We start from the raw sequence: 22,089 nt of genomic DNA, 5'->3' as shown, positions 1-22,089 counted from the left end.
GTCTAGGGCTCTGCACATTTCGTTGTCCCCATGTCCCCTAGTTGCCATCTTTGGTGTGTCTCATTCGCCACCCATCACAAGACAGAAAGCAGAGGTTATTGCTTTTGCATCCCTTATTGCTAGACGGCGCATCTTGTTACATTGGAAGTGCCCATTCCCCCCCTCTACTACCTCCTGGTTAAAGGATCTGATGTCATTCCTTTCACTTGAAAAACTGAAATATTCAATTAGGGGCTCAACAGAAAAATTTTATATTACTTGGAATCCCATTTTAAATCTTTATGACTCTGTATCCTCACCAGATTCCAAGTAATAATATAATGGGTGAACAAGCTTAGCCTATTTATTTATTATTTTATATTATTATTATTTTTTAAAGTTATTCTTAGTTCTTAAGTATAATCTCTTGTAGAGACCGTCGATATTTTGTAATCCTCCTGGGTGGGTGGGTGTTGGGGTTTTGAATGGTAGCTACTCTGTTGTTAGCGTGATTCCTTTTTGTTTTTTTTTTTTGTTTGTTTTTGTTTTTTGTTTTTCTCTTAGTTTAACGTTTAATGTAAAAGATAAAAGCGCAGGCAATGTTTCCTTTTTTTTTTATGTTTCTTTCTTTAATGATTTAATGTAAACCTGTCTGGATAATAAAAATTGGTTTGAAAAAAAAAAAAAAGTGTATAACATGTGAATTACCTGTGGAGTCTGCTTAAGGATGTATGAAGTGTAGGATAAATTAGATGGCAAACTGCCAGATCCTGAAGATCCACTGGAGGACTGAGAACCCCCCGAACCAGAACTCTGAGATTGCTGACCTATACAAAAAATAAACCTGATTAGATGAAAGACTTACTCTTCATGTGTTACAATGCCAAATGTATGTGTGTGTGACCTGAGCTGTGAGAAGCTCTCAGAATGGCTCCCTGTGGTATCAGCAGCAGTTTCCCTTTGCCCGATGGGTTCTTGCTGTTGGTGGTCAAGTAGAGCTTGGTGCCAGGTGGCAGATTGGCCAGGTTTGCCAAGTTATTCGCTGGCAGTTGAAGGGTTGCCATAACTAAAAATAAAGACAAGCCAACACAAAAAACACAATTACACCAAAGAGCAACATGTGTCAGATAAGGAGCATCAAGGTGCCTTTTACATTTGGGTAAAAAAATTGCCACTGGGTAAGGTCGGCCTCAGGTCTAATTTTCTCGGGGTTGGGTCTTTCTTTAAAAAAGTATTTATGCAAGTAATTCGGGTCATTTCAGGTCAGGTACATTTCTTTGGACCTCTAGATATTTACATTATGTTTCCAGGGTTCCCCCACCTTAGTTAACTTCAAATTCAAGGACCTTTCAAGGACTTTCCAGGTCCAACACCCTCAAATTCAAGGACTAAATGTGGGGACACATTTCAAGTGAGAGCAAGGTTACATCGTGTTACCCATTAAGAGAGATTGTTACAGTTCCCTTTCGAGGGAACTTGCGCTGCGTCACTGCAGTGACACTTTGGGGATGCTTCCAGGGGTAAGTGCACCTGAATGTGTATATCAAATTCAACCAATTGTGAGGCTTAACGACAAAGACAGGGTAACGCGGGAGCCAGGAAGTATATCGCTATCTGAAATATTGCCGAAGACGGCGTTACAGGGATGCAGGAAGTATGGCAAGGGAGACGCAGCGTATCGTTCCCTTCTCCGGGAACAACAATTACATACGTAACCAGAGACGTTTTCATGTGTCAAACACAACTATGCAAAAAAGCATTTTGGTATGAATCAACATTCGCATACAAAAGATATAAGCATTAAAAGCGAACAGTTTAGCACATGTGCTTAAAAGACTATAAATTGTATGATATTATCGTACACTAAACAGGGAATAATATGGATTTTTCCCAGAAAACTTCTTGCATAAAATACATTTAAGCACTTTCAATGACCTGTATCTATGTATGTATATTTATAAAAACTTCCCAGGGCCTTGAATTATTTCCCCCAGATTCACAAACTTTCAAGGATTTCAAGGACCCGTGGAAACCCTGTGTTTCATGATTAGTCAAATAAAAAAAACAAGACTTTAAACAGGTTTTCATAGGCAGGCTTACATATCGCAATGAAAAAAGCAGGGCTTCTTCTTAAAAAAAAAACCTTCCCTTTGTATTCCACCGAAAAAATAGCAGCATGGTGGTTTGAAATGGATCATTTGGTACAACTAAAAAGGTTGTACATTCCATTTTAGTCAATTTCACACACCACTAACAGCATCCTCCAAGCACACACACGTCCGTCCACACACGATTTTTTAAAATTAATCAAAGAAAATCCTTTTTTCTCGTGTGGCAGCAGAGCGATATGATTGTCTGAGTGAGTAATAGCATTTCATTTCACTGGTTTAGTCAGCACTGCAGTGCAGCCACATCCACACACGTTAGATTAGCCCAATGCAATTCACCTCTCAGCACAACATCCCTCAAACACAACTTCAAACAAACCCACACTTTTGTAAGTACACCCCACGCAACTTAATAAGCATCTTCACATCGCTCTCTCGAACAAGTCAAAGGTGCAATACAGTAGCTATTGAATTATATAAGTTGCTTAAGTTCATGCGATGATGAAAAGTATACGGGCTCTGACCTCCACTCTTGCTGCCTCCAGAACCGCCCGCTGCCTTGGTAACAGCGTGCACCTGCTGTCCTGCGACACCACCTGCACTGCTGCCTGCACCACTGACAATTGCCTTGGCAACGCCCTGTGCCACCACCTGCTTTTGCCCCATCACTTTAGGCACAGAGGGACTGGACTTGGCAACCAAGATTTGCCCGCTACTCATGGAGACTTGTTTGACCGCAGAGCCAAGAGGAATCCCCAAAACCTGCAAATACAAACACAGATAATGTGCACAGCTCACTGATACAACTGAGCTACTATTGGTTAATAAAAGTAAAAATTTTGGTTACATGGTGCAAAATGCAGTTTTTACTAATACTCTATCATTATTAAAGCAATGCACAGGGCAGAATATAGTAATCAAATCTATCTATATAAATATAAACTAAGAAACCTTGCTGGGTGTGGCTCCTCCGGTTCCCGTGCCACTTTGTTTCTGTGGTGACATGGCAATCATGTGCCCGCCCTTTACTGTCACATACTGTTGCTGAGGCTGGGATGTTGCTGTGGAAACGACCTGTTGCTGTGGGGGCGGCTGGGTGGGCACCTCTCCCGGTTCTTGTTTGATTATCACCTGAAGACAGACAGATTGTATTAGAGAAATACCATTAGTTTGATACACGGTTCAATATGCAGCAAGATATGTTCAGTGCTATTGGATCTGTGATCCAATTTCAATTTAATTTAGTGAATCGCACATTCACTCAGGCAAGACAAATGAAGTGTGCATCCTGTCACCCAGATGAAGCTGAACATTGTGATGAACTCTGTAAACTTGAGGGCGATTCAATCCACAATGTTTTTATGTCATATAGAGATAGAATTTTTTTTCTCTGGCAGGGTCTCGCCATCTCAATATCAATGATTTATACACAACAGTGGGAGTTATTTTTGTATGCTTGACATATACAATTTGTTTTAAAGAGCAACAAAAGCACAACAAAAAAATTATAGACAGATCCTGAACTAAGTGTGTCAGAAAAGTGAGACATACAAAATGTGCTGTGGGTCTCGAAAAACTAATAAAAAATGCAAACAAGGTAGAAAGAAAGTGTGTGGGAATGATTTGGTGCAGTGATCAAAACTTCATTATTAAAAAATTGATTTAAAACTTTTTTTAATATGAAAAATTACACAATCCACTTTTTTGGATGGCACGCACAAGAGACCCATCCTCAGAGAAAATGATAGTCCTTTTATTACTTCTTATGAAATTCAAAATAGTTATACAGGCCTAATTATTTTTATGGAGAAACATCTGTGGACATTCCTACTGTAAGCCAACACTGCATTATTGGGAATACTCCGGTCCTCTGCAGAGATTGCCTGAAAACAGCCGCATCATGTCAGAGATAGATGTCCTATTTTAAACTCCTCACACATACAGCTGCCGCAGACCGCTTACTGCACCACCCAACACAAACTATTAATAACTACTAGTGCTAATTCAGCCCGCAGTGTCCAGAAAACATTGAAACGCCCTCCGAGAATAACCCAGATAGAGAAAGCGAGAGATCGCCTAATTTCAGGGTTTTGCAAGAGTTCAGCATAAGGACATACTTTAAATATATTCCTGATCCAATTGCATTATTGTGCAAAATTGGAAGTCCTAGAAACCATGGCTTCAAATGTGTCTATGATACTATTACACCTTTTTAATCACCATGCATCAATTCAATATGATAGCAAACGGTCTCTGAACTTAAAAAGAGGAACTGATTTACTAAATCAAATCTGCATAATGGAAAACTGATTGTGTCACAATGTTTTGAACAGCTCACATTTGTACTTTTTAATTTAAAACACAACAGGCACATCATTTCGACTCTAATTTCTCCTCTTCATCTGCCTTTTTGGAGCAAGAGAAACGTCTCACTGTTGTATATCATAATCAATGAAGGCAGATTATGAAAGACAAGACCATTAACAGGAAACTGCTGGCTGTGGTTCAAACCCTTGTGAGCTGCTTACCTACTGGCAGCATGTTTGTTGGCAATCAAACATTCAAAAATATTCCCCAAAAATGCTTCCTAAGTAAGAACCTGCCTACGGTTTGAAGCTTAGGGCCATTTATAATTATGCGTAGGCCATAGCTACACTGAAACGCACCTCTCCAAAAATGTAACGGTGTGATTGGTCTGCTACAATCCGCCTGTTTTTTTTTTAAGTCTATCCATCTTTAGAGCACATTCACAGCTGGTATTAAGATGCGTTTTGGTAGATCGGATTGTGAGAAGTGGATGAGAGAGACGCATTCACATTTATACCCGTTTTTAAAACCGTTTCTTTTGTCCACTTTCGACCACTCCTGTCCTGATAACTGATGGGGTGGTCTGTGGGCAAGTCTGTCTGCTTTCGTATAAACGCGAGCTGGAGAAATGACGGTTTAAACTGAGGCGAACTAATATAATGTCAGAGTACATATTATGGAGGGTTAAGTTAAGTGTTGAGTTAAGTTTTGGGGTCTATTAAAATGAGAAAAATCCTGGAATGTTTTCCTCAAAAAACATAATTTCTTCTCGACTGAACAAAGACATCAACATTTGGGATGACATGGTGGTGAGTAAATTATCTGGATTTAAAAAAAAAAAATTACTAGTCCTTGAATGTGAACGATCAAAAATGGACGAGCTCACCATCCAAAAAAAAAGGCTATGTATATTGTGTTGGACTTGATGAGACTATTTCCAGTGCACTTATGTATTGCTGTTCTTATGTTGCCATAATTGCTTCTATGGTTTACCTCACTTGTAAGTCGCTTTGGATAAAAGCATCTGCTAAATGACAAAATGTAAATGACAAAATGTTGTGTTTTGGTCAATCAGATCACATCTTAATACCAGGTATTAACAGGGCCTTAGAGATGAAGATACACTTTCGGTCTTACCTTGACACCAGAAGACAGGAAGCTGCTGGTGTGAACTTTAGGGGCAGGTGATCGAGCCCCATGAGCTGTGCTGCTCTGCTTGGCTGATGGACTGCCTGAAAAGAACACAAAACATCAGATAATACAAACACGACCTACCAAACATTTCCTTGAATTGGTAATTTGAATTAATTCGAGTAGGGTTGAATGATCGACCGTGCAACGAAGATAGAGAGAATTTGTTCAAAGGAGCAGTGACGCTCTTTAAACCTCATTCACAAAGGGCAGACAAGCTTCAGTGTGAACGCAAACATGTCCCGTAAATGTTCTGGGATCGCTCCCGGAAAAAGGACCTAGTAACATTGCCGTAAGATACGCGGAAAGCCCACAGTGTGAATGAGACGCAGAAACAATGCTGTAAGGGGCGTGTATTAGTGAGGACGTGCGTGTCATTCCAACATGAAGTTATGGTTCAGCTCTGTAAAACGAAGGGTTTACATTAGGGTTGGGCGATGTCCCCATTAATTGGCAGTTGACGATGGTTACGTAAACCATCGCGATGGACGATGATATCGTTAGGCGGGGGGTATTTTAATTTTTCGTTATTATTCGTTATTATATAATTATTTTTCGTTATTTTACTTTATTACTTCCACTTAAGAAGAGTTGTGCACTTTTTATTTTAATATATATTTTACATAAATACTATTCTGTACTTAAAATCTATAATTTTGTTATTTTACTATCCCAACTGTCTCTTTCCTATAGGTTGCACATAAGGGGAAAAAGTAGCTTTAATCCACTGAAGAAGAGCACTTTTAAGCACCTTTTAATCTCTTTACATAAATATTTTTTTCTATTTAAAAGCTATAATTTCATTATTTTACTAACTCCGCGCTTTCCAAATTTTGCACGTAAATATCTGTGCATATGTGCCACCAGTACTCCGTCAGAGAGCGGGTCTTCAGCACCGCGGGGAGCAGCCAGCACTTCAATCCGCAGCTTATTAAAACTAGACAAAGTGAACAGGGCCAGACACATCTAAATTTAAACATGGTCTGTGTATGTAAATCCCGCGTTTCGGTCGGAGTGTTGTTCCCGTTTTCTTGTTCTTGACGTTCCCTGAATTCTGGGTTTATATCTTAATCTGCCGCTTCAGTGCAGTATAGCCTCAATGTAACAATGAGCACGATCTCCCGAGACACTACAAAAGGCTACTAATAAATGATTAATATGGGCTGTTTTCTTGTACAAAATTAAATATTTTAAGATAAATGTACAACATGTAAAAAGACAAGATTCTAGCAATGTCAAGATTAGGGATGGGCATTTTCCAGTAATTTACTAATTTTTTTAATATTTAATTTTTCGAATATTTAAGCTCTTAAAGAACGAATATTCGTTTATTTAAATTATGTTAATTAAGACATGCGTGTTTTGTATTTTTCATTTTGTCATAATTTCACAGAAGGCTTATAATTAGGAAATATCCACAGCAAGCTAAACTTATATTCTGTATGTATATATATGTATGTATTTTAAGTTGAAAACTTTGTAAATATATAAATATATATATATATATATATATATATATATATATATATATATTTTTTTTTTTTAATTCTCCTTAAAAAATATCCTTCAGAAAAAAATGCGTTAAAACTTAATGCGGAGCGTAGTCAAATCCTTAGTTTCAAGTCGGTCGTTAGTATTAATTCATTACTGTTTGATGTTACATACATTATATTATACCAAATATTATACACTAACCCCAAATCTAAGCGAAGTTTGAGGACTTGCGAAGTTTAAAGTTTGAGGACTTGACAAAGTAGGCTATCATCATTTAAACAGACTCAAAACACCAAGAGCCCGGAGCAAACGAAAAAACACATCTACATAACCGACTGCTCAGTCGCCATATAAATATCTTCTCAGTTTAGTTTGACGTATTTGTGAATAAAGAAAACCATATTTATCCTACCTGCTTCGGTGAAAGCCCGTTCTTCTGACTAGATACAATAATGCCGGTGCTGCGGAGAAAACTCTTCCTGATGATGGTTATCCGATAAAAACAACAGACGGATTGAACAAGATTGAAAATCTGTATTTAACATTATTTTACAAATAACGTAAGCTGGCTCGATACATTATTTTTGACTGTGCAAAGTTACTAACGTTAGCTTAATTTAACAACATTTTACAAAGACGGTGCTTTGCTTTAAACTGCCATGTGCAGTTATCCGGTTCATTTTCGAAAGAGCACCGCATATAATAAATGCTCTCCGTTTCATTTCGTTCTCCGTGTCTGTCTCTTTATTAACAAAATAAAGTAGACTTTATAACAGAAAGCTTACAAATCTCTCATGATGTGTTGATTCGGGCGGCGGAGAAGCACGTTTAATAACACGTGAGCCCTCACTGAGCCAGTGGCCAAATACGGCGCGGCGGGGACAAACCCTGAGATAAAAGGAAAAACTTAAATTCGTCTGCAATCTGCATTGCCAAACAATCAGAAATACATACAAATTAATGTTCATGTATATTTTACATTTAAGTCTGTAAAAGACAGTATAGATGAAGTGAAAAAGCATTAAATAAGTTGTTACCCTTTGGTGGCACATTAAAAACAAACAAACATTCGAATAGCATTTTTTAAATTCGAATTATTATTGCCATTCGAATATTCGAATATCCGTGCCCATCCCTAGTCAAGATCAAATGCCCGACAGGATATTTTCACAGACTAACACGCGTCACGTCTCACGTCTTCTATTTAATTTATAGAGCAATTCACGCAAAGATATTAGGTTAACTACAGTCTATATCAGTGGTTCCCAAACGTTTTAAGCGTGCTGCCCCCTTGTGTACAGTGCATTTTTTCAAGGCCCCCGAAAGAAAATTTATGACAAAAACAGTTTTAAAATGTAAAATTTTAATTAAACAAAACATATAAAATTATACCTAGTAGTGCTGTTGGTTAGTTGGCTTATTATTTTTTTAGGTTTAATTACACAGAATTCATGATAAATGAATGTATTTTATAAAATGTCATAAAACTGGGGCCCCCCTGGCACCATCTCGCGGCCTCCCAGGGGGCCCCGTCCCCCAGTTTGAAAACCACTGGTCTATATAGAAGAGAGTAAGTGTATGTCGACTCGCAGCGGAGTGGGGAGGGGGCGTGGCATCACGATGGTGTCTCTCCATCGTGATGTCAGTCAACCATCACGATGGACGATGATATCGTCTATCGGCACAACCCTAGTTTACATGCAGATTAACATTCATGACAAGCAAACTGGACTGAAGCAGAAATCAGGTAGCTCATCACTCTCCGTGCTGAAGTGGAGATCATTCAAGAGCATAAAAAAAGCACATCACGCGCTCATAAGAGTTTATAATAAACAAAAAGCTTGTGAGTCACCGCAACAAGATATATCATACGGCTCTTTAAAGCATGGTTTACTGCACATTAACAATCACGATGAGAAATCTCTGGGATCTCATGAAATATCCACTCTGAAGCGGAGATCATTTCCCAGCATACTAGAATGGCGCATCTGAGAAAAAGAACTGCGGAGGAAAAAAAACTACCAAGTGCAGGACTTCACATCAAGTGTCTTTCCGGGATATTTATGGTATCCGTGTAAACAAACACACAGATTCCTGCAAATAAGTGGCAGTATGAATGAACCAAAAATCTACTGATCCCGGACAAATCTCGGATGCATTTCCAGTGTATTTCCGTAATGTCTGTGTGAAAAGGGCTTTAATAACTACCAAAGAGAGTGCAAACATTAATCTACTTTCTGCAACAATTATTGACCCAATTGCTTTATGCATAACTCTCAGTACACAAAGTTTTGTTATTTCTGTTCGTGAACAATAGCAGTGCAAGTAATTGTGCAGGACAGGTGTGTGTTTAATGTAATGTGTTTAGATTGCAGCTAAACCTCTACAGAATGTCTGTGTGCACCTGAATAAAGTAATGGAGTTTATTTACTCCAAACCTCATAATGCACCATCCCCAAGGATGGCTGACGCACATTTCCACATTCACAACCTGATTTCACAAGCTCTCTTCTCCAGTAACAAAAACAGAGATCTTAAATCTTACAAAGGTAAAAACAGTAACATTACATTATGAAACCAAGTGTATATGCTCAAATCATTTTTCCCTTGGACATGTCTGTACATAGTATGCCTTTACATACATCTATTTTTTTCACATATCTTTTTGCTTACGCAAGTCTGTGCACTTCAAGCATACACCAAGACAAATCCCTTATGTATGAGCACACCTGTCGATAAAGTTCATTTCAATTTTGACTGAAAACATTTCCACATACACTGCATTTCTACAAGATTATTTATGTTACGGTGAGGTAGATCAGCTTCATTCATCTTTATATGATACAGATACATTTTTACAATAAAGTAATACTCATCTACTCATTTTTTGGTTCATGCATTAATAATTCAGAAGATCATGCATCAAAATATTCAATATTCTGATAGTCATGCATAAAGCCACGATTGCAATTTAAACCAAGAGACTGGCTGTGTTTCAAAATCTTGGCTGTGATCTGCCAACCTACACAGGATTTTTAAGCATCGCAGCTTCAGTAAATGTTTGATTTGAGCGTCCTATCCTATCATCCTCAACATAATGTCCAACCTAAACAGCATTTTCTCAAGTGAAAGAAGGCTAAACCTTGATTTTTCTAGTGGAAAAAGAATAAAGATTTTTGAGGGTAAACTCTGCTCTCATTATGACAGCATCACTTATGGTCTCTATTCGAGCACAGCACTCCTCCAACAGCATGTAGGTGTGTTGTGTGGGTGTTTGCAGTGGAAATGAACAAACGCGCATATAGGTGATACAGCGTTTGTGAGAAGCACATCAGTTGTGCAGCTACGGAGGTGGAATCTGTACTCCCCCTCACACACACCTTGTAATGATACATTAGCTGCAAACACACACTCCTAAACTCTAAGTGATGTGGTTGCCATGGCAACCTGGTCTTACGATGTCCTACAAGCCCACAGCATGACTCATTGGAAATTGTGTGTGTGTGTGTGATAGAGAGAGCAAGAAGGAAGGACGGGGAATATAAGAGAAAGAAAAAACTTTTTAAATATGTCTATCATTTACCTTTTTTTCATATTTATTCTTGCAATATGCATGCACGTTGCGATAACTATTAAAAACAAGTCATTTCTCTGTACTGACAATGTTGATGTTAATGTTGCTGTATAATGCCGGAAAAAATCACATCACAACGCGTTGCATACTAGATGAGACTTTGTAAACGTATGCAATAGGGTTGTGCTGATAGACGATAGTATAGTGTATCGACGTACGTCAGACATATCGCTAATAGCGGCCTTTTATGACGATAGTTGACGAACGTTATTATTATTATCATCATAGTTTCACATTAACATGCGCACTGCGTGCTTTTCCTTGCATTAGAGGGTTTATGGGCTTCACTTTGCGCGAGGGAGCTTGTAATGTGCGCGCACGCACGTGGACTCAATGCGGACGTCTTGGATTTTTGCTCGGCCCTGAATGCGCGCGGCATGGACTCCCTCTACTATACTATCGTGTATCGGCGATCTCAAAGGCTAACGACTAGGGCTGGGCAAAAACAATCGATTTTTCGATTAATCGATTTTTAAAACGTGGTCGATTAAAAATCGATTCTCAAAGAGCAGAATCGATTTTTTTCACATTTATTTCCACAAACATTGAACGGAGGAATGGAAGCATTTTAGATTTCACAAGCAAGACGTGTTGTGGCTTTTAATTTGTTTTTATTAATTACCCACTTGTATACTGCTGTTCACTGTTTTTTTTTATTAATATAGTATGTGTATTAAATCTATATTCATTGAGTTGAATCGAGAATCGAGTATAAAAACCTACCAGAGAACCGGAATCGAAAATTTAATCGAGAATCGGAATCGAATCGATTTGATAGCTGTGAATCGAAATCGAATCGATCTGGAACATCTGAATCGATACCCAGCCCTACTAACGACAGGACGATCTCAAAATTGGGTATATCGCCCAACACTAGTATGCAAGTGCAAATGTATGCACATGACAGTGTTGCCCTTGATTCTTTTTTGTCCACCAATAAAGTGACTTAAATAAGGAAAAATGAACAAATAAATAAATGAGTAAGCTACTGCCCCGCCCCCAACACTATCGTCTATCGGCTATTTCCTAGGCTGCCGATAGGACAATCTCAAAATGGGGCATATTGCCCAACACTAGTATGCAAGTGCAAATGTATGCAAGTCCATACCTGTAGCTGCGGATGCGGCCATATTAATGACTTGTCCAGGTTTGTCAACAATGATGTAGGGGTTGTTTATAACTGATGGGCTGGATTTCATGTGCACAGGTGTTGAAGTGGATGTTCGGGGGAGAGGAGAGTGACTGGGAGTGGAGATGGGAGAACCTGGAACAGACAAAAACACATCAATTGAGCTTGTTTAAAGGGACACTTCACCCATTTGCATTAAGCTTTGTATAGTTAGAACCCCAGTCATGTTTTTGAATGGTCATGCATCATTTCCTCAGTTGTCGCTGAGACAGGAGAAATACAGATTTCAGTGTTGCACTTCCTTCTTTCAATGATGTAAAAATCATCATTTTGCATCATTGAAAGAAGGAAGTCCAATATCTTTGTTGAGGGGGTGAGACTACAAACACTCCTTTTCTTGGTCAAATAGGCACCAAATTCTAAATGTATGTTACATTTCGACTACAAATATGACACACTTTCAATAAAGATTAATGTTTCTACGGGTGAAATGCTCCTTTAATAGGATCCATTTTTCAGGGGACATGTCACAAGACTTTTTTTAAAGGATTAGTCCATTTTCATTAAAAAAAATCCAGATAACTTACTCACCACCATGTCATCCAAAATGTTGATGTCTTTCTTTGTTTAGTTGAGAGGAAATTATGTTTTTTGAGGAAAACATTCCAGGATTTTTCTCATTTTAATGGACTTTAATAGACCCCAACACTTAACTCAACATTTAACAGTTTTTTTCAATGGATTTTCAAAGGATTCTAAACGATCCCAAACGAGGAATAAGGGTCTTATCTAGTGAAACGATTGGCATTTTTGACAAGAAAAATAAAAAATATGCACTTTTAAACCACAACTTCTCTTCTTCCTCTGGCTGTGTGATGAGCCAGCGCGACCTCGCGTCATTGTGTAGTGACTTAGAAAGGTCACGTGTTACATATATGAAACGCACATTTGCAGACCATTTTAAACAATAAACTGACACAAAGACATTTATTTGTATCATTCCACATACAACAACGTCGGAACGGTCATATTTCTTCACACTTGTAAACACTGGGGCACAGTTTTGCATACATCATCCGTGACCTCTTGACATGATGACGTTTTGTGTGAGGTCGCACTGGCACATCAAAGGACCGGATATTGATGAGAAGTTGTGGTTTAAAAGTGCATTTTTTGACCCTTAAGACCCTTATGCCTTGTTTGGGATCGTTTAGCATCCTTTGAAACTCCGTTGAAATTATTTTTTTTTTAAATGGACTAATCCTTTGAGATGTTCAAATATATAGATTATTTATTATAGCATGTGAAAAATAGCATTGTTTTTGGGGGTATCCTTTTAAATGCAAATGAGCAGTGCTATGGTTGGATAGTGCAGATTAAGAGGCGGTATTATCCCCTTCTGACATCACAAGGAGAGCCAAATTTCAATGCCCTATTTTTTCACATGTCTGCAGAAAATGGTTTACCAAAAATAAGTTACTGGGTTGATCTTTTTCACATTTTCTAGGTTGATAGAAGCCAATTATAGCACTTAAACATGGAAAAAGTCAGATTTTCATGAAATGTTCCCTTCAACAGTTACCACAAAAGTTTTTGTATACAAGGGAAAAGATGGTATCAGGTGTGTATAGATTTCGGCAAATACTCTGGGTTGCTTTACTGCTATCGTACAAAAAAAGCATATTATTATTATTATTATTATGTCATTCCTAGGTGTTTCCTGGGATTCAAACCCATGAGACTAGCGTAGCTAGGTCTTTCAGATAAGCTCTAGGGAACTATTGCAGTTTAGCTACAGGATGCAAAGTCATTTCAGAGATTTCCAGATCCCCATAAGACTTATTTACACTGCAAATGTGTCACAGAAGCTGCATCTGATGCTTGTGAATATTTACAGACTGCTCAGAAGTGGCATATGTATTAACAAAGGTGTAATTGATGTCAAGAAAAGTTTTGAACATTTTTGATTCCCATGAGGCACACATACTGATAAAAAGTAAAACTTGAATGAACTGTAAGTCGCTTTAGATAAAAGTCTCTGCCAAATGCGTGAATGCACTTTAAATGAATGCCACATAGATATTGCATTAAAACGTTTAACACATTCTGATGGCCTGCATTTCTTTAAAAATCTCAACCACTAAAGGGAAAAAGCAAAGCATTAGGATTTTACTGACTGGGTGCTGCCACCTGCCTGCCTCACCTGACACAATCTTGCAGCTCATCGTGATTGGCTGGAATGATTTCCCAGGTGATTCGGAGGGGCTGGGCACCTGCCCTTGTGGAATGATCTTACAGCTGGCTGTGATCGGCTGAAACGCTGAGTTTCCGTGGGACCCGAGAGTAATTTTGTCAGACCTACTGGACTGCGATGAAGTCCGTTCTGAACAAGACGAACGCACGGATTCACTCTTGACAGTGACACCTGGAACTGATGAGGAACAAGTGAGAAAAGTGGCCAGCATAACAGATCTAATCAATACAAATTAACTGTATAAGTTTAAGTAGCATTACGACTTATTTTTGCCATCAGTGTGGACAGACGTATTTGTTTGTTTTGATTACCTTTTTCTGTGCTGGACTGATCATCATTAGAGGGCTGGAATGGAGAGGTGGGTCGTCGAGAGCCCTGGGGAGCTGTGGACCCAGACCCGCCCAAAAATGGCAGTTGAGAGGAAGAAGAGGATGATGACGATGAAGGGGCAGAAGGGAAGAAGTCATCACCAACTGAGCTTCTGTGCAGTTCAACATCCACCACCTTAAAAAAAATAAGATAAAAATGTAAACTAATCTACCGTGTATTAAATCACACATCCTCGGTTTGTGAAACTACACTTATATACAAAACATTTATTTCTTTAATTTTATTTTTTGCCAAGATGGCAACAGCAGGCCCCGCCAACTATTGGCTCTTCACAAACCTATGGGTGACGTCACAGACACTAGGTCAATATTTATTACATTCTATGATTGCAACGTTTTACTTCCTCTATGGTTTAAGCTGTTCCAGGTCAGTATGTCTACCTTGACCTGTTTTGCAAAGTGTTTGGTCGCTTTTAAAAGGTGATGTAAGCGGGTCGTCAAAAAAAAATAAAAAATAGGATACAGGCAACAAATCAGAATCAGGCATCAAGTTTGCAGTGTAAACAAAGCCTAATAGACTCAGGCAGATATTTGGATACTCTCTTACCGTTTCAGCTCCCAATGTCTGTAAACCTGTGTACGTTCTGTCCAACTGTCAGAGAACAAATAAAAGAAGATAAATTGCAGGATACACATAACAGAAACATCAAATAACGCTCAACAGTTTTTGTGGCACAGGGGAAACATTTGAAGTGCTTTCATCTGCAATCCATTATTCTTGACATCTTAATTTATCTCTCTGTTTGTGCACTTTTATATGCTTTTATGTTCCATTAGCATTACCATAATAAAGAGAGACTTTCTATATGAATACAAATAAAAGAAAATAGCCAGAAGACGTTAAAAAGAAAGGACAGGTACAAAGAGATGTAAGGGATCAGAGAAGTGTCTGACCTTTAAGTGGTGAATGATGTCAATACGCTTATTTCGTTGGTCTTTAAAGTGAATCTGGACCCGGACGGGAAACTCTCCCCACCCTCGACGTGTGAGGTGGAATGGTGGCTCGCTAAACACAAACAAAAACACACAAACACAGTGTCTTTCTCAGCAGGTTCAATTTAAAGTCCCTCACTAAAATGCGTAAATTTATGAATAGACTGTTTCAGGAGCAACAACATAAAAACGCTTTTGTGGACTAAATGCAACTTTTTCAAACGAACTATACTAGGAGGGGAAAATGTAAATGCTGTTGTCTTTACTTTCCCAATTTTATGACCATTACTAAAACCTCTTTAAAGAAAGACTGTATACATACTGTATATAACATGCTAGTGGCAGGTAAACACACACCTGACCTCCACAAGGTCATTGGGCTTGTAGCTGGGGTGCAGGAAGAACCAGACCTTCTTCACAAAATGATCAATACTAGGCTCTTTACGGGAACCTCGGACATACGCCATCCATTTATGCGTGGACTGATCATTCTCCTCACGCTTATCAGGGGCAATATATCTGAGAAATAGAGAAAGCAAGAGAGAAATTATTTGGAGATGTTGACAGTATTATCATGTATCCAGTCCCAGTAATTGCTCTTTCCCAGTAAGTGCACTTCATTTTATGTTTGTCTAGAATGAAATAATCTGCCAAGACTATAAATGTAAAACATAGATGTACTTAGCAAATTTTCCCAATTTGAGATGGCGACAGTAATTTCGGCACACTGGCCCTGAAGTAAACATACTTAGAGCTCACCCCTCCCATACATAGAGTTATTAGTAAATCCACAAAGGCAGATGGAAGACGAGTTTAAGTCATTTTTCACATCCAGACACACACACTTCTGCCTCTTTCACGTGCACCGAGCGAATTTTATGAGGTAAGGTAGACGATGACTGTGATAATGCAGAATAAATTAGGTTAGATCTCAGCTTAGGGAAAGCTAAAGCAGTTTGTGCCGCGTGGAGGTTTATTGGGATTCTGAGAAATAATACCAAGATTTTCTGGTGAGTGATGGATTTAAAAATGAATAGAAGCTTGGAGACAAAACTAATGTTTCTCATAAACCACTTGTCCAAATAATAAACTATGACCATTCGTTCTGTGGCTATCTAGGGATTGTTCTGGTGTTTGGAATGTTCAGAAGAAGTGCAAAAACATCAACGCAGGTGATAAATCAAAACCCTTTAGTGTCCAAACAAAGATCATAATGTGATTTATTAAGCTCCTATATAATTTAAAGTAACTTTGATAAAATGGAGCATCAGACTATGAATCCTGCATGCTAACTAATATCTTACTATTAAAATTGAAATATCAATAATGATTAATCTGTAAGATAAAGGCAGAGGAACAAAAGTAAGTCTTCATACTTGGATACATTTCCCACGACAATGGTTTTCTTCATGTATAGTCGAGAAGCCTCTTCTCCTGTAGTGTGGAACGTCACATGCTGCTCTATAGATGTTGGCACACCAAATGTGTCCTACACATACAAATGCAATCGAAACAAATGTTACAATGCAAAAAGGTAATAGCATAACAATGTATTTCTCTTGAAAAATTTTGTTTATTAGGGGAATAAGTGGGGGATCTGTTCAAAAGATTGCATAAGTGTAAGGCACTCCTGACCTTTCCTGTATTCCTGCCGGGCCGTCGTTCACGAGGAGTCCCGTCCTCTCTTCCGCTGTCGGTCTCCCTATCCCCCGCCTCCCCGTGCTGACTGAGGGACTCTGTCTCAGACTGGACCTGTGATGGTGTCTCGGAGGTTTGGTTCAGGGGGGATGAGGAGCGTGAGGGGGACTCCAGAAAACGCTTTATGGCAGGGTGGTTAAACACGGATGGATCACTCTTAGAGGCCTAAACACAAATGACATCAATTTTATATATTTATATATACAAAAAAAAAGAAATCACAGAAACTTGTAGCATACATAAAGATCACATGCCATTATTGCAAATTTTATTGTACTCGTGAATTGTACTCCAATTTTACAGTGCCATAGCGTTAACAGTACACACTTTTTTGGGAATTAACCGTTTTAGATTATAAAGATTATAGTAACCGATGTGACTACAATGGTAAATAGAGCTATCAACGGTGCTATCAATGTTTAGGGATCAGGAATCATTCAGTCAATCTTTGTATAAAGCAGCTGGATGGTTCTTTATGCAAAATACATTATAAATCAGTCACTGAGCAACAATACTAATACGCTAACAATGGTCAATGCATTAATGAACATAAAATGGAATGAACTTTTATAACCAACTAATCCTTAATATACCTTATAAACAGTCCTCTGTAGTTTATATATTATATAATACAGATATATAAATTAGAGCCCAACCGATAAAGGATTTTGAAGGCCGATACCGATACTAATGTTTGATGGTTTTAAAATCCGATATTCCGATATATCGGCCGATTTTTTTTTTCAGAAACGTGCAACGAAACATTAACAGATTTCCCTAACATCAAAGTTACCAGTTTTAAAAGACTTGGTTCATAAATATAACTTTGAATAGGACTGGAGACAAATTCTATTAAGTTCTGATAAATAACAACAACAGCAAAATATAAATTGCTGATCACTTGACTCAGGCAGTGGCTTGATGCCTAAATCTGGACCCCACCAGCAGCTACTGGTTCAGAGCACTCTGTCAAAAACACCAACAGTGAGGAAATCTAATGAAGGCTGGTTCGTCCGGGGTTTATTTTTTAATATTCATTTATTGGCCATTATGAATGCCGATACCGATAGTTTGGAAATGCCTAATATCGGCCTGCCGATATATCGGTCCGGCTCTAATATAAATTAATGTTATCCTTAAATCCTAAAACCAACAAGTAAAATAAAATAAAACCAACAAGTAAAACTAGAAAGTTTTGAGTAGACTAAATCAAAAAATTAGTCCTCCAGATTGTATTATCCATTATGATAGCAATTGCTAACAAAAAGACGCCCATCCTAGACTAATAAAAGCTGTAAAAAAAAGAGTTGTTCGTTTGTCAGTTCATAATACTCAACATATATAAGTTAAATGAACCTTATTGTAAAGCGTTCCCATTAGAGTGTCTGTACATTTAAAGTGTACACAGCATTACCTCCGGGACTTTAGGCTGGCCAGCATTGGCATAGTAGTTAGCGACAATGCAGGCTCTGAGCTTGTCCATCATTCTCCTGGCTTCATTTAGCCTCTGAAGAAAGAAAAAGATATGCATACGCTTAAAATCCAGCAAGAGGAATTTAAATGTGCTTGTATTAGGATGAAATTTACTGGTCGCACATGTGCGACTAGATGAAAAATTCAGTGGCACACTCTCAAAATTTTGGTGGCAAAATGCGACCATTTGGTAGCAGTCTGGAGCCCTGTGCTGATAGACAATAGTATCATGTATTGACGACTGTCAGACTTATCGCTAATAGCGGGCTTTCATGACGATAGCTGGCGATAGTTATTATTATAATTATTATCATCATAAGCACTATTCGGACGGGATTAGTTTTCCAAACAACGTTTGAGTTTCAACGTTTCCCCCAGGATGTCTGTGATTTTATGTACCGATTCGGACAGGATTTAAATGATGCAGGCTATTCCAGAGATGGGAGTGTCTGTTTCATGCATTTGGGCGTTGCAGAAGAGTACATGCTCTGGATACGCGTGTTTGTAATGTTTAATATTTTGCTTTAAATGTAAAATTATGAAAGAACATGTAATTTATTAATTTAATTTTAACAAATCAAAATAAAATATACAAATCCTACTAAAGTAACGTTAGCTTACGTGTTTTATATAACTGTCTGCTTATAATAAACCCAAAGAAATGAAGAAATAATGATCAATAACAATTTATTATCTTTATTTATTACCATTCCGGAGTTGAACAACTTTGAACGGAGTTTCTTATAACGTTACTGATATTACAGTGGCCAGTCTCAACAGTGTTTGATATTCAGCTCGTCTTGATTTAATTATTTTATTTTGCCGAATGCGAAAAAACATCCATATCTGAATGAATGGGACTCAGGAAATACAATATACGCGCATTAGTAAGACCTTACGGCAGATCACGTTGGCCAAAACACGAAATGAACCGCGTTTTCAAAAGATATTGCGGGCAAACACAGACATTTGCATCCGGACGGGATTACATTTCTCAGAGGACCTCTGAGTTCAGCGAAAAACAGTAGGTAAATTGCTCTGGAATTCTTACGGAGGTCCTCAGAGAAAAACACAGAGAAAAACACAGACATGGCTTTTCCTCACATGAGAGGGTTTGTAGGCTTTACTTTGAGCGAGAGAGCTGGTAATGTACACAGATTTCTTCTCGCATGCACATGGACTTAAAGCGCGCGTCTTGGGACTCCTTCTAGCACCTGAACTTGTAATACGCGCGGCTCTGACATTTCCTTGCACTAGAGAGGTTGTTAGCCAAATCAGATACAGTGTGAATTGAGATCACTGTAACCGTGAGTTCACACCAGCCGCGTTTGAGGCGTCAAATTCTCGTATACCGTGTCTAGTTTGCCGCTAGAACATTTTAGGGCGGTTTCCCTGACATGGATTACACTAATCCTAGACTAAAATAAATGTAAGAGCTGTCCAAATTGAAAACAACTTGCACTGACATAACTTAAAATACATCAATGCCATTTTCTAATTAAACTAAGGCCTAGTCCAGGCATTTGCTAATCCCTGTCCGTGAAACCACCACTTAGAGTTTACTCGCTTCATTCACGCTTGAAAGCCGCACATGAAATTCTTGAAAATTCGAGACATTCACACGGAAATTCGCGTCATGGGAGGGGTTTCTGCGACTCCGCTCGCTTCATGTAATCACGTCACTACTAGAGCAAGCTCCTGATTGGTTAATGCGGCACGTTTTTCCGCCAAAGTTCACATTTTTCAACTTGCGTGTTTCCCGCGAACTAGATGCGCGAATGAGGTGGAATTGCGTCTGCCGCACCTACGCCTCATTTGTGCCGCGAGACCTCCAGACGCACATCAACATGTCTTTACATTGCCTTAACATTGAAATCACTCACTCTTGACGCCTCTACCGTGGCTGGTCTGAATGCAGCATAATGTTATCAGATGCCACGACTCTACTAAAACGAAACTTAATGGGTCGCACGCACTATTGAAATGCAATCGGAAATTACATCAGATGACAAATGCTAGCACAGGACTACGTTTTATTAATACTTTGATATGTTTTGAATATTTACCTGTCCGATGACCTCAATCTCATGCTCCTTGTTCTTCATCTCCAGAGAAAACTGATCCTTTATGATGGCTTCAATCTTCTGCACTGCAGCATCACAGGCTGGTTCCAAAAAATAAATCAAATTTAAACCATGTTGTTACTGTATAAGATATTTTATGCAAGCTAAAAAACAAATCTTACCATTCTGTTCCACCACCTTACTCCTCTTGCTCTCCAGCACCTGAGTGATGTCTTCATAGTCAGGATCTTTATCCTCTATTTTTCGCTTTACCCCAGACATGATCACTCATTGGCTGGACTGCAGAAAAAGGACAAAACATGCCACATAAACAACAACTTCATTTACCAAGTAGCTTTATTCAAGTAGCTTTCTTTCCAACTCCAGTGAGGTGCCTACCTAGACATCATTTTGGCTAATAGCTGCCTTACCGGTGATCCCCTAAAATTCTGCATGTGCGTTGAAGGGACAGTTCACCCAAAAATGAAAATTTTGTTATCATTTACTCTCATGTTGTTACAAACCTGTATAATTTTTTTGTTTTGATGAACATGAAGAAATATATTTTGAGGAATGTTTGTAAGCAAACCGCCCCATTCATTTCCATAGTATTCTTTTTAACTACTGTGGAAGTGAATGGGGGCTCGTGATCGGTTTGGTTACAAACACTCCTGAAAATATCTTCATTTGTGTTCATCAAAACAAAGAAATTTACACAGGTTTGTAACAACATGAGAGTGAGTAAATGATGACAGAATTTTAATTTTTGGATGAACTACCCCTTTAACGCCAAAAAGTGCTGTCTAGAGGGGCAGTTTACTGTATTTTAAAACACATGCATAAACGACGCATGATATATCTAGGATTTCATACTGATAAACAACAATAAAGTGCATAAAGACCACACACAGTTCGTATTTACTTCACAAGCTAACTTAGCTGCTATGAGGGTTTAACAGACCTGACACAAAACACTGAACCCAAACAAAACAACACCTTTTGAAACACAAAACGTTTATTACTTCATAAACACCTCAGTGAACTAAGCATATGACAAAAGTGTTTATTTTGCACGTTAAACCTACCCTAAGGACGATAGCAAAACGTTTAGCCGTTAGCATCTGTTGGTCTCGCGCATAGAAAAGTATCCCGCGGACGCAAGAGCGCGTGCGGCGTTCACGCCCAGGAAAGAGCGCTGATAGCACGCGGCCTGCAATAGCCGTCACATTACACAAATAGGCTGCGCAAAAAACGACCTAACAAACATTTTAAACCATCGCCCGTCCACTTCTACTGTTTTTGCAAACACCCGCCCCCGGTATGAGCCTTTAAACAAAGCAACCAGCTAACTAACTAAGCAAAAGCAGCAAAACCATTTAACACACATTTGCCTACCTGCAACTCAACATCACACAGACACAGTAAGGTTTAAACATA

The 22,089-nt window shown here is 38.6% G+C and overlaps 1 protein-coding gene across 6 annotated transcripts in view; it reads right to left on the bottom strand.

The window, feature by feature from the left end:
* The window catches only part of yeats2 (YEATS domain containing 2), a 46,428-nt gene that overhangs the window by 24,172 nt on the left and 167 nt on the right, over window positions 1–22,089 (bottom strand). For 2 of the 6 annotated variants that reach the window (XM_065262049.2, XM_065262052.2), the window contains exons 2-17: window positions 20,835–20,952; window positions 20,656–20,753; window positions 18,531–18,623; window positions 17,054–17,281; window positions 16,795–16,907; window positions 15,776–15,937; window positions 15,380–15,491; window positions 15,033–15,077; window positions 14,408–14,600; window positions 14,046–14,273; window positions 11,822–11,977; window positions 5,532–5,626; window positions 3,039–3,218; window positions 2,612–2,849; window positions 884–1,045; window positions 688–806 (exon numbers count right to left, since the gene is read on the bottom strand). In XM_065262049.2, coding sequence (XP_065118121.1) covers window positions 688–806; window positions 884–1,045; window positions 2,612–2,849; window positions 3,039–3,218; window positions 5,532–5,626; window positions 11,822–11,977; window positions 14,046–14,273; window positions 14,408–14,600; window positions 15,033–15,077; window positions 15,380–15,491; window positions 15,776–15,937; window positions 16,795–16,907; window positions 17,054–17,281; window positions 18,531–18,623; window positions 20,656–20,753; window positions 20,835–20,934 — 2,322 coding nt within the window. In that variant the 5' untranslated portion in view covers window positions 20,935–20,952. The other 4 variants (XM_065262053.2, XM_065262054.2, XM_065262051.1 and 1 more) reach the window with 3 other exon arrangements.

Source organism: Paramisgurnus dabryanus, chromosome 6, assembly GCF_030506205.2.
Source record: "Paramisgurnus dabryanus chromosome 6, PD_genome_1.1, whole genome shotgun sequence".
Classification (NCBI taxonomy): Eukaryota; Metazoa; Chordata; class Actinopteri; order Cypriniformes; family Cobitidae; genus Paramisgurnus; species Paramisgurnus dabryanus.
Note: the sequence above shows the minus strand (reverse complement) of the source record. Positions and strands in the feature narration are given on the sequence as shown.